The sequence below is a fragment of the Sinocyclocheilus grahami genome, unplaced genomic scaffold, assembly GCF_001515645.1.
Source record: "Sinocyclocheilus grahami isolate Dianchi unplaced genomic scaffold, SAMN03320097.WGS_v1.1 scaffold27.1, whole genome shotgun sequence".
Classification (NCBI taxonomy): domain Eukaryota; kingdom Metazoa; phylum Chordata; class Actinopteri; order Cypriniformes; family Cyprinidae; genus Sinocyclocheilus; species Sinocyclocheilus grahami.
The window spans coordinates 1063973-1077379 of record NW_015505206.1 but is presented as its reverse complement, the minus strand read 5'-3'; the positions used below and the strand labels follow the sequence as shown (position 1 = coordinate 1077379).

Genomic DNA, 13407 nt, shown 5'->3' with positions numbered 1-13407 from the left:
TCAAAGGATGAAAACACGCTTGTGCACTGACCCAATGATGAGGATCTGGGTCGTTTAAACTTGCACACACATTCAGTCATGTTTAAAGAATAGTTTAGGCCAAAATGAAAATTCAATCATTATATATTAAACCATATATTTAAAATATTATGATACATTTTAAATATATATATATATATATATATATATATATATATATATATATATATATATATATACCACATAAAGAGTAAATAATGAATGAATAATCATTTTTGGTGACTGTCCCTTTAAGGATATCATGTATAAGTGCACAAACTTATGATCAAATAAATGTCTACACGTCCATAGATTTGCTTGAACCATTTTACCATTTAAAGCACTGGATAAAACAAAAGGAACTGTGCACAATATGGAAACTTACACATACACACTCACCATGAGCACACACACACACACACACAGAAGCTCATATACTGTATACTCGTACACCACATCCATGAACATGTCTAATATCGCTGTGTCATTTTAAGTGCATTACAGTGATTTTGGCAGGAAGCCTAAAATACTGAACATATAATTCACAGAGCACCGCTGTATTCTCAATCTGAAACCCGAATGACTTATCTACATCTTACCTCCACAGTTCATGAGTTTACGGACATTCGTTGTGGTCATTATATTATGTGTTCTCATGTAGTCAGCAAGTTGTCCTCCAATTGGCACGATAATGGTCATCACTAAATGAGGAAGTGCGGACACCAACCCCACCTGAGTGACAGAAGGAACAAAAAGATTAGTTATTGAACAAAACATCTTCATCCACCTGCACAATACTGCATTATATGTGTGCATACTGTGTTTCTCAGCTGGTTTTGTTTTAGGACAAACATTTTACTTATAAACTCTTTAAAGGTAACTACAAATTATTTATAAATTACTATATGCTGTTGCATTTTATTGTTTCTATTTAGCATTGCCTTTTCCTGCAGTCTGCAACCCTTCATACCAGACATGTGATTTATTTTTGGGTTGTGGCCCACCAGTTAAGAAGCACTGTTGTAGAGCATCACCAATTTAAGTGTGTGTGTGTGTGTGTGTGTGTACCTGTTTTTCTAATCTGGTGGAGACTTAAACCTGAATACACACAGACTCATGGGGACTCGTGTCACGGTGGGGACATAAATTGAGGTCCCCACGGGTAAACAAGCTAATAAATCACACAGAATTAAGTTTTTTGAAAATCTAAAAATGCACAAAGTTTCCTGTGAGGGGTAGGTTTAGGTTGTAATGTTGGTGTAGGGCAATATAATATAAGGTCTGTACAGTAGAAAAACCATTATGCCTATGGAGAATCCCCACAAGGATAGCAAACCAGACGTGTGTGTGTGTGTGTGTGTGTCACCTTGCTGATTTCAAAGCCAAACACCTCCTCGAAGTAAGCGGGCTGGCTGATGAGGAGCAGGTAGAAGGTCCAGCTTCTGCAGAAGTTGGCCACGATGATGGCATACACCGGCATGGAGGTAAAGAAGTGCCGCCAGGGAGTTTTAAATTTCTGCAGGGTAGCGAAAAACCAGAGGTCGAACATATCCAGAACAGTGCAGCAAGCAGCAATTAGAGAGATGAGAAATGAGTAGCAAACCAGACTGTATGTGTGTGTGTGTGTGTGTGTGTGTGTGTGTGACAGAGGGAGGGGGATGTGTGGAAGAGTGATTGAAGAAGAAAGAAAAATAATGCCTGTGTTTGTACCTGCAGAGGGTTGACCAGGCCGGCGGTTTCCCCGATGGCATCCTCAATGTACTTCCTCTCCTCTGGTGAGATGGTTGGGTGAACAGCTGGACTCTCATAGGAAACTAGAATCCAGAAGAGATACCAGAATATCCCAACACTCCCTGTGAGGAGAGTGAAAAATTATTATATATAATGAAAATTATATATTATATATACACTAAAGTATAAGCTTGGGGTCTGTTTTTGGGGTAATTGGCATGATTTTTCAAATGTTTTTGAAAGATGTTTCTTACAATCACCAAGGCTATATTTATTTGATAAAAAATACAGTAAAAATCAGTAATATTTTGAAATATTTTTACAAATTAAAATAACTGCGTACAATTTCAATATATATGTAATTTAAATATATAATTAAATTAATTAAATATATCATTTATTATATATTTAAATATTAAAATGTAATTTATTCAAAGCTGAATGGCAAAGCTGAATTTTCAGCATCATTACTCCAGTCTTCAGTGTCTCATGATCCTTCAGAAATCATTCTAATATGCTGATGCTGATGCTTGATGATTCTTTGATGAATATAAAGTATAAAATAACAGCATTTATTTGAAAAATGAATGTTTTGTAACATTATAAATGTCTTTACTTTCATATTTGATCAATTTAATGCATCCTTTCTGAATAAAAGTATTACTGACCCTAAACGTTTGAGTGATAGTGTGTGTATATTGTATATTATATATTAAAGTGTTCGCTTTTACTTGGATCATTAAATAAACAAAAGTTTTATATCAAATATTATTGCATATAATTAAAATGACGCGTATATGCTACTTACCATACACATAAAACACTGAGGACCATCCAGTGTACTGGACCAAAACTCCAGCCAAAGGCATTGCAACAACAGCACCGGCATATGAACCTATAACATACAGTTTCTTAGTATGCTTCCTCTTATTAGTGCTATTCACTAACATTATCATCAATGTCAGCTTTTTACAAAATCAAAACTTGATTCAAGGTTCAAATAATCACAAAAATATATAAATTCTATTGATTACAAGGTTTATATAATTTATGGATTCAAATGATCGTTAGACAAATTACCACAGAATGCTGTTGTTGCCAATCGACTTCTTTCAAGTGGCGGAGCCCATTTGGCCCAGATGCCGTGACATGCAGGATATGACACACCCTTCCAGTAGAGTAATAAACTGATTTAATATATATATAACCATGATGGTAACACACACAAAAAATCCTTAGTGTGATGCTATGTATTTGGACTAATAAAACATTAATATTTCCGGCTACTTCAGATCCACACAAATCCACGCATGCACACAGATGGCATACCTCCACAAGCCCCTGGCAAATCCTGACCATGATAACACACCCATAGTGAACTCTTGCTGCTGCTGGGATCAGCATATTCAGCATCGACGTGGCCACAATGGCAAAGCCAAACACCCTGAGACCAAACACACATGCAGTACAGTCAACTGAGGCCTAATCCCAATGAAATACCATGCTAATATCTCATCACATGGGGCTGGGGAAAAAAGGTTTCATTTTTGACATTTGCTGAACACACACTGTCATTATATAATTTTATTATAATTATATAATTTTTTCATTATATATGGGGTAGGTTGTTGCAATGCAAGATTGACTCATTTTCATTCATAAAACTCTTCAGAAAAAGAACACTTGAGAAAACATCAATTCGCTGATCACATTACCTGTTAGCGGCAAACTTTTGACAGATGAATCCCCCAGGTATTTGTGTGACGATGTAACCCCAGAAGAATGAGCCGTGTATCATCCCTACCGTCTCGGGGTCCCATGTGAACTGAGCAGCCTGGGTGGGAAAAAAGATAGTCAAACTCCTTGCATCTAACTTATATTCGAAAGCTTTCTGTGCAAAATCTGAGAATACTGTCGCATACCTTGTCAGTTCAGGTTTTAATCAATAAAAAATTATTACGCACTATTCTTCAAAGCATCAAATAACCTGAATTAACCTCAGTCACTTTTTCTGTGTCATGTTATATTTACAAACAAGGGAAGGGGGGAATGTGAGAAAGAAGTAAAATAATCAACAAAGTAGTAAAATAAAAAATATAAAACTAAATATATACACTGAACAAAATCATAAACGCAACACTTTTGATTTTGCCCCCATGAAAAATGGGGGCAAAAACAAAAGTGTTGCGTTTATAATTCTGTTCAGTATAGGTAAGATAGCCTAATAATAGTAATAACAGATCATAAAATAAATTGATCAAAATTTGTCTAATAATAATAATACCTATTTTTAAAATAATATAATTATTAAAAATCTTATTAAACAAAGCATAGCTGTGTGAAATTCTACAGGGAAACCTCACAGTGCACACTATGTAGAGCCAAAACTCTAACTGGTTAATGTTAGTAAACTGGAATTTGAAGTGACCGAGTCAATTTGCATATATTTATGTATGCTTGTATTTAGATATTGATGTTATTGGCATTACTGACATATTGACATAGCATATCAAACTGACAGTAGGCTCTTGCTTAATGAATCTCATTTTTATCTTCAATTTTAAAATATGCCCCTTAATAAACTCAGAAATGCCCAATTTCTTCATTCTGTTTCCATTAATTTTCTTAAACTCGAATGGATGATCTTTATTAATGTGACACTGACCACTATGACAGGTTTCTTTCCGTAGTAAATGGTGTGGTCGTTGACCATGCTGACGATGGCCACACCCAGGTTACAGCGGATGCCGAACGAGATGCAGAAGCCCAGGCCTGACAGCATGGCGATGATGTAACGACGCGGCAACCCAAAACACGTGCAGTCCACGACGGGAAGCTCCTTCTCCTCCACCAGCTCCGGGCGGCCCTCCGCTGACAGCTCGATAGTCTCGCCATTCTGCTGCCGTTTCTCCAGGAGTCTGGATGTGGACACAGAAAGTAAAGGCCAACGTGAGTTAAGTTCAAATAAACCGCATAACAGTGTTTAAAGATTTTCTCAGTTCATACAAAAACATTAAACGCTGCACTTAACCCCAGGTAAAGCAACGCTTCACGTTGTAATTTATAAGCAGGGCTAGCACCCCTTTTTACACCTGTTCCAGAGGAGCCTTGAGCCACTTTTGCAGCGTAGACAAACATGTACATTGTTAAAGCTAGATGCAGGGGCGCCACGAAGAGAGGGGGGTATGCAAGACAGAAATTCGGGCCCCTTTCTATTTTATTTCAAGTAAGGTTTATTTTATTTCAAGTAAAAAAAATTTTTTTTTTAAGTTTTAATTTTAGTTTTAGTTTCGATACCATGGCAAAAACTATTAGTCTAACAAAGTTCAAACATTATTAAAGACAAGTGAACAGTCAGTAAATAAGAACAAATGAACAAATTACAAGCAATAGCACAAATAAGTAGAACAAAGATACAAATTAAAGATATGCTTTAGGTTTTTATGGTGAGGTTTTTTTTTTGGAGTTGTTATTCACATCTTCTTGCACTTGAATAGGTTAACATCGCTTGGATGTTCAAATTGGCAAGGTGTATTTGTCCATTAAAGTGCAAGAAGACGTGAAAGAGAAACTTACACTCTTAAAAATAAAGGTGCTTCACGATGCCATAGAAGAACCTTTTTGTCTAAATGGTTTCATAAAGAACCTTTAACATCTGAAGAACCTTTCTGTTTCACAAAAGGTTCTTTGTGGTGAAAGAAGGTTCTTCAGATTATAAAAAGGTAAGAAAGAGATGGTTCTTTAAAGAACCTTTGACTGAATGGTTCTTTGTGGAACCAAAAATGGTTCTTCTATGGCATCGCTTGAAGAACCTTTCGAAGCACCTTTATTTTTAAGAGTGTAGTTCGGGGCTCGCTGTGTGTCTTTCGCCTAGTCTTGCGCTTTGTGTGCTTTCCGCATCTTCTAATGCTTTGAAATTTATTGAATGTTTAATTTGGTAAAGCTTAATAACATGTGCAAATGCTAAACATGTGTGAGCACACAGCAGTGGCCCAATTGATCCAGTGAGAAATCTGTCAACTGTCCCGAGCGTTTTTTCCTGCTGGCCCTGGGCTATGCTATCGGGCACCCTTATTGTCGAGCCCTAATATTTAACAGTTTTCCTACCTATTCTCAGTAGGCAGTGACAATAAAGAAATATAAAACCCATCGGAGCGGCTAAACACCGCAGCAACAAGGTAATAGCAGAATAGAAGTTTTAAATCTGCAGTTTTATTATACTTTTTTTTTTTTTAAAGTAGCCAGCAAATTTAAGAGCTTCTTGTCCTAAACTTTTCAGACATAAAGGTAATTAAATCTGAAAACGTCTTGTTTTCATGCTTGCCCATTTTTCCAACATCAAAGTCTGTGGATCGTGCAAGTTCGCTAACCTGTCCTGTTTCTCTGAGGTTGTCATCGCTTATGTTGCCGCTGACTTGAATAGGCTGCTGACTTTTCATACTGTTTTGTCTCTGCAGATATTGTTGCTTGTTTATTGCTGCTGTCCTGTGTCTCTGATAGCGGCTATACTGTATCAATTTGCATGCCAAATCTTTCCCTGTCTGTCACATTCATCTCCAATATTTTGTTTATTCTTATTTGTAAGCACCCAATTTGTAGGGGAAACGTTAATTTTTTGCGCCGCGGGATTAAATTCCAGAATAAAACGCAACACCAAACATATGCAAATAAGAACATTAACCCAGGGTTTATAAATATACGGTGTGAAATGTCAGATTATGAATTTGAATACCCCTTACCCAGGGTTTTAGACTGACACATTGTTAACTATTTCAGGTGTGAAAAGCCCTGTAGAGGGTCAAAGTTTAAAAAGACTTTAATCCAAAGCAATTTTTAGGCCACGTACTATAGGGATAGTACTGGATTAATCTGAGGTTAAGTGTCTTACTCAAGGACACAATGGTACTAGTTTATGTCTTGCTCATTGTGGGGTCAAACTCGGTTAATTTTGGTTACCATTCACCCACTAATGAAAAATGTTGCAGCCATTTTAAGTATTATTGCACCGTGTGCTTAGCTTTTATATTAAAATATTTTATGAACCATTCAGATCATCTCTAACTATGTTTTATTACACTTAACAGGTATGGAGCTAGTCTGTGAAGTCACATCCACTAGGGAACCCTCATAAGTCATAAAACTACATCACAAACACACCTAAAAGCAGGTGGGATGCAGAGGGAAGATACAGAGGGAGAGAGGACATGGAACAAGAATGAGGCATCTCACTGGATAGCAGTACATGGGAGTCCAGCAGAGACCTAAAGAGAGACCATCTGGGTGTGCAACCTGTCTGCAATGCTTACAGCCAATAAAAACACACTTACATAGAAGCACACGAGCAAACACTTTCACAGACATATGCTCTGAAGCTTACAATAAGTATATGATTTTAATCTGCAGAGAAAATGCTCACCATTAAATCTGCTCGCCAAATTAATGCATTAAATCTGTCCTTTACACACAGACACTCTCAGTGTGACTAGGCCTATATAATGTTAAAATGTGTCATTCTCACAAATCACACTAAGAATGTAAGAAAAAGAAATCAATGATTTCTATTTCAAATAATGTTACATGGTTTTTTACATAAAGTAATAATAAGACCGCAATCATAGTAAATGTTTCTTGAGCAGCAAATCAGCATATTAGAATGATTTCTGAAGATCATGTGACACTGAAGACTGCAATAATAATAACTGAAAATTCAGCTTTTCATCACAGGAATAAATGACAATTAAAAACATATTAAAACAGAAAACAGTTATTGGAAATTATAATAATATTTTGCAATAATACCGATTTTGCTGTATTTATTATCAAATAAATGCAGCCTTAAAATGTAATATATAGTTGTATCAAATTCAGAGAACTACGGTACTTTTGAGCTCCACGGATCTCATACACATATCACAATATCTGTCTTAATCTCTTTCTCCCTCTATACTTCTTTCTCTCTGTTTCTCTCATTCTGTCACTGTTCCTACAAAAGCAGATCCCTTATAATCCCCTCAACCTCAAACAACTCACAATCAGAGACAAGAGAAGAGAAATGAGAGGGAGATGATTGCACATGTGTGCTTGTATGTTGAGGAGCAGATTAATTCTGCAGCCATGATGTGCTGTACAGAAACTAAAAAGGTGTCTCATGGACATTAGAAAATAGCAATGTGTTTCAATTATAACTCCCATGACTCATGCGTGTCCCTCCCCTTCATATTCCCTCTTCCATCTCTTATCCACTGATAATCTGTGGCCCCGCCCTCAGATTAGGATTACAGAAATTATAGACTTCCGGAGATAAATATGAGCGAGAGAAAAAAAAGAGGGACTGAGTGGAACGAGAGAGAGATGGAGAAAGAGAAGACAGAAGTGTGTGTTTGTCTCCAATATAACACACACATTCACTCAGGAAGATGTGTAATTAAGGTTAAAGCTAGTTAAAAACAGATTGCTGCCAACAGCAGCACATATGCTACCTACTAATGAGAATGACTGTTGGCTGTGATTAATATTTATTTCACAGTGTATTTTACCTCTTTAAACCATGTGACCATTGCAAAAAAAAAAAAAAAAAACGGGATTACAGATCATGCACTTCTGCATCTCGTCCCAAGGTTGATGACGCACCCGCTGACCTGTATGTGTATATATGCGTGTGTGTTTAGACCATCTAATAAGAGACAGGTGTACCGCAGAAGGGGGTGGTATGAGGACCTTGCTATGACAAACACTTTATATGGATAAAAGACACGCTGACAGAATCCTGTCCAATAGCATCTACTTCTATGTCAGCATATTATAAATATCTCACAGTTAAACAAAGTTGCATCAGATACAAACACATCTGCATACTCATTATAACAGCACTATATCAGCAAATGAATAATAGTTTTTATTGATCTCATTTGCATATTATAGATTCATCAAATGGCTGTTTCAAGGCCAGCATGCTCAGGTGTACAATTCCCAAGTATACACACATCTCTTTCACGTTCTCATCAGCATTGACTGCTTTGATTATGCTTTGAATGTTCAAAGGTTATTATTAACGGAAACTAAAATTAAAACCATTAAAAAACATTTGTGTTACTTGAAATAAATAAACGTTAATTGCTAATAAATAAAAAATTAAATAAAATACAAAAATATTTATTTCAGCTATTTGCCAAAGGAACATTTCTCATTTTTATTTAGTTAAAATTACAGTCCTAAAACATGAATGACCATGAGGAGACACAAATGATGCTGATAGGTTGCATGAAAATTACAGTATAATTAATGTAGTACATCCAGATTGCATTCATACTATAGTACTACGTAAGTGCTTACTAACTAAAGTACTTATTCAAAAGAAAGTATGTGATTTCAGACATAGCCACCTTTTAGCCTACATCATTTTCAACAATGACAGTTTTACAATATTTACATGTTGCAGGACAGCATTATGATTATTTATGATGAACATGTATTACACCATGTGACCATCACAGATAAAAAAAAAAAAAAAAAAAAAAAAAAAAAAAAAAAAAAAAAAAAAAAAAATACAGAATTACAAATCATGCTCTAATGCATCTCATATTGTAGTGCAAGATCATGTTACATGGTTCATTACTGTTGCAAAATTGTATTTAAGAGGTAAGACATGTAGATTTCTGCTGACACCAAAGGTCTTTTACGCACACAAACACACATTGACACACATGTACTCTTTTTCCCATTTAATCTTGCTGTAAGAGGATGAAGGCACAACAGTAAAAAAAATTACATAATCCTACAGTTCTCTCTCCCTGCCCCCTCTCTATCTCTGACCATCACTTCATCTATGTTCTGTTCATCCTTTTATCATCTTGTCTCACTACTCTCCTGTTGTTTCATGTACAGAGAGGTGTTCTGATTTGAATCTACTCGCCACTCTGACCTTGTTTGGTTAATTTCATGAACAATTCTGATGATATTGAATAAAGGTAACAGATTAAAACTCATCCACAAATCTCGTTTGCCCCTCCCCTACACATTTCTTTCTGTTCTACCATCAGTGTTGTTCTAGGATTTTTTTTGCCAAACTCCTCTGACCCTCCCCTGCGTCTATTGAACAGATTGGGTCTCAGTGGGACCGTGTCACCTGGGGAGATACTTCCCCCCTCCTGACACACACACACACACACACACACACACATGCAAACTTATACACATCCCAGCAGCCTGACCTTCACATGCTTTCAGATAAGCAGTCAAGTCAACACGAAAAATAGGAACGACAAATATGAATAAAAATCGGTGCAAAATAGTGCCTGGCACAGTTAAGAAACATTATCTTACCACACATTATAATTGTAAATGCAAGTTTTAATTTCATTTTTAATTAAAACCTAAATGTTTCTCTTGGAATCAGAACGTGTCAGAAATCTGAACAAAAATTGAATTCATTATGGAGCAAAGATATGAAAGTACAAGATGTTTGGGTGTTTCTTCAACTACTGGCACTTACATGCATGCTAAACTTGGGTCATCACAAATAAAATAATAATTTAAAAACAGTTAGTGTATTTGGTTATGAAAGAGAGATGAAGCACATGCTTTGAAATAAGATGTGATGTGTAAAAATCACTGAAGTAAAATAATTTTGTAAACAGAATAGCTGGAGTCACGTGATGCTCTCAACTTAAGTGGCATGGTTTTGCCAAACTCCAGCGACCATTGCGCTATTTTCATATTTTTACAAAGAACTGTGTGGCTGTTTCATTTTAATTCTCAGCATATAACTCCTATGTCAGGAACCATTCTCACAAGCTCCCAATAAACAGAATAGCTGTAATTTATCAAACTTCAATTTTGTCAAATGATTTACTATGTGTGAAAATGGCATTTGAATTATGTATTCAGGATCATAAAGCTATGAAATTATCCCTTGCAAAACAAAAGCATCTTAAAAATGTTTACAATGTATACAGATTGTTATAAACACAATGTTGGTGGATAAGATGTCAATAATTTTTTTAAGAAAATTGAGTATTTACCTGTGAGCCATATGTTGGCCATTGTCAACAAACAGTGAAAAGTGTGTTTTAAGAGAATTTACTATATTAAAAAAACAAATTTCACAGGTCTGAAAACGCATCTATTCCTCAATGAGGGATGACTGAATGTGCAGAGTGAGGTGGAGAGATGGAGGAGGGATGACAGAGGGAAAACTGCAGGTGTGAGGTGTGTGCTTGCTGGCCTGTGAGGCTGAAACAGTAGGAGAAGGAGACGCATTGCTGAGCTTTAAATGATTAATCAGCTGCTGATGCTTTCTCTAAAATATTATCAGGGACACAGAGTCACAGCTAAAGAGGAGAGGCAGAAGTCCAGATCAGCAGTTTACTTTTAACACAAACTTTCCACAGATACAATACCTTTCGTTTCACACTACACTTAAAGGCACAGGTTATCAGATATGAGACATCTATTATGCGGACAAAAGTACGATTTATTCGAAAAGTTATATTAGACTAAATTCACTCACTGAGGGAAACTACTGCGCACATGCAGCGCCACTAAAAAATGGGAGTCGCGTGCCGCCCTTCACTTAATCCAGCGAGATCACAGAGAAGAGGAAGTGATGGGGAGGGGGCGTGCAGGGATTTGTAGGGCCGACAGCTGTGTGTGTTTCTCATGGGCTATTTTCGAGTTGGATTTAAATGTCTCATTGCTACCTAAAATCCATTGGAAGTGTACGTGAAAAAGCGCATGGTTATGCAAAATGTCACCATTGGATATTGACGTGACTGTGTGATGATCTACAAAATGTTGTATATTTATTTTAAATACATTTTTTATAAAACAGGACATTGATGCTAGTGGTTATCAAACATTTTTCCAGGCATTAGATTAACTTTTTCTCGAAAGGGATGTACTTTGACCTTTGAGCAGTCCATCCTGTCTGAATTTGCACCTAAGACAGATATCGAATTAACAAGGTATTTAAAACGCTCCCCCGCCAGCCAAATGTGCTCAACACCAAATCTGTCAAGACAAAATACTTCCTTCCTTCTTAATTAGTTGTAAAACATAATACAGTTTAGTTGTTGAAGTAATTACTTTATTTAGCTACCATTCATTCTTATTACTAATAGGCTAGCATATAAAATAGCCTACTTGTTCTTTTTGTATGCTATGGAACGTTTGTATTATGTTTACTACTAAGTACTCATGGCGTATTAAGACCAAATTTGCCCATTGACTTCCTGTTCTCTGAGAGCGGTCCGCTTTATCAACTAGTGCGTGGAATCAGAACTTGCCAATGTTCTGAGCGCGAGCTGTGCGGTGATGCAACGCTACCTGGCGCTCAGGTGGAATAAAAAGGTTCATTTGAAATAACTCGCTCACGTGCACAGTAGGCATGGGCCGATTACTGGTTTCAAGGTACACTCTTAAAAATAAAGGTGCTTCACGATGCCATAGAAGAACCTTTTTGTCTAAATGGTTCCATAAAGAACCTTTAACATCTGAAGAACCTTTCTGTTTCACAAAAGGTTCTTTGTGGCGAAAGAAGGTTCTTCAGATTACAAAAAGGTAAGAAAGAGATGGTTCTTTAAAGAACCTTTGACTAAATGGTTCTTTGTGGAACTAAAAATGGTTCTTCTATGGCAATGCTTGAAGAACCTTTTGAAGCACCTTTATTTTTAAGAGTGTATACCGCGATTTGAAAATGTCACGGTTTCAAAACCGCTCATATTTTCCGTTATACCGTTCCTGCGGTATGCGCTGTTTTTCATGTCTCCTCAAAGACTGAAAGTGTAGGAATCCCTCAGGTTGAGTGCAGTGTAGAGAGTAACACGTCTCCTCCTCCTGTTGGTGCGAGCGAGCGGTCAGTCACCTGTGTGTATGACGGCCGAAGGAGCTTCCTCTGGAACTTACGCGATCGGCAACTGGCCGTTTTTTGTCTTATTGCAAGCAACTCGTCTCTGTTCCGGACTTGCACAAACTGCGTTGCAATGCAATCGTTTTCCAAAATGTCATTTATGTGAAAATATGAAGTCTGTAAACGCCCGTTAACACAGGCCTGAGACGCTGAAGATGGACGCACAGAGAAAAATACTGTAGCAGGCAGATTCATGATGCACGAACTATTAAAAGAAAATCCTCAATATTGATTTGGGGTTTGTATGAATGTGTTTCTGAGGGGAACTGACTGTCTTCAGAAAAGTTTACGTGGCATTTTCTTTTCATCTCGTCTCTGTATAATTCATATTAAAGCAGTGTTTCAGCGCAGCGCTGCTTTGTTTACAGCGGCAAGCAAGGAAACGCAGTATCTGGTGTTCCAGAAGCGCCTCCTGCTGTCAGAGAGAGAATCTGCGTCTCATTCAGAGCTTCTGCTGTTTGGTTTCTTCAGGCATGTAGCATAATTTCACAAAGCTAGTCAGAACATTCTGTTTTTGCTTCAAATTGGGTTATTATTAAATCAAATTATGTATATGAAATTATATAACTAAATGATATGAAATTATATAAATGATATGTATATGAATTATATGACTAAAATTAAAAAACTGTAATTACAGATTTAGGTTAAATAAAGATGACAGTCTTTATTTTTCTTCTTTTTAGGAAACAAATCAAAGAAAAAATGAACAAATTCTACTGTTCCTAATATTCTGTATGTTGCTCAAAAAC

General features: G+C 36.6%; 1 protein-coding gene across 1 annotated transcript in view; it reads right to left on the bottom strand.

Moving 5' to 3' along the window:
* Window positions 1–606: 606 nt before the first annotated feature.
* LOC107567502 (vesicular glutamate transporter 1-like) overlaps window positions 607–13407 on the bottom strand; it is a 17384-nt gene continuing 4583 nt past the window's right edge. Inside the window, exons 2-9 of the mRNA XM_016253203.1 lie at window positions 4415–4667; window positions 3465–3583; window positions 3079–3193; window positions 2830–2917; window positions 2558–2644; window positions 1729–1871; window positions 1385–1534; window positions 607–750 (exon numbers count right to left, since the gene is read on the bottom strand). Coding sequence (XP_016108689.1) covers window positions 607–750; window positions 1385–1534; window positions 1729–1871; window positions 2558–2644; window positions 2830–2917; window positions 3079–3193; window positions 3465–3583; window positions 4415–4667 — 1099 coding nt within the window. The remainder of the gene's footprint in view (window positions 751–1384; window positions 1535–1728; window positions 1872–2557; window positions 2645–2829; window positions 2918–3078; window positions 3194–3464; window positions 3584–4414; window positions 4668–13407) is intronic.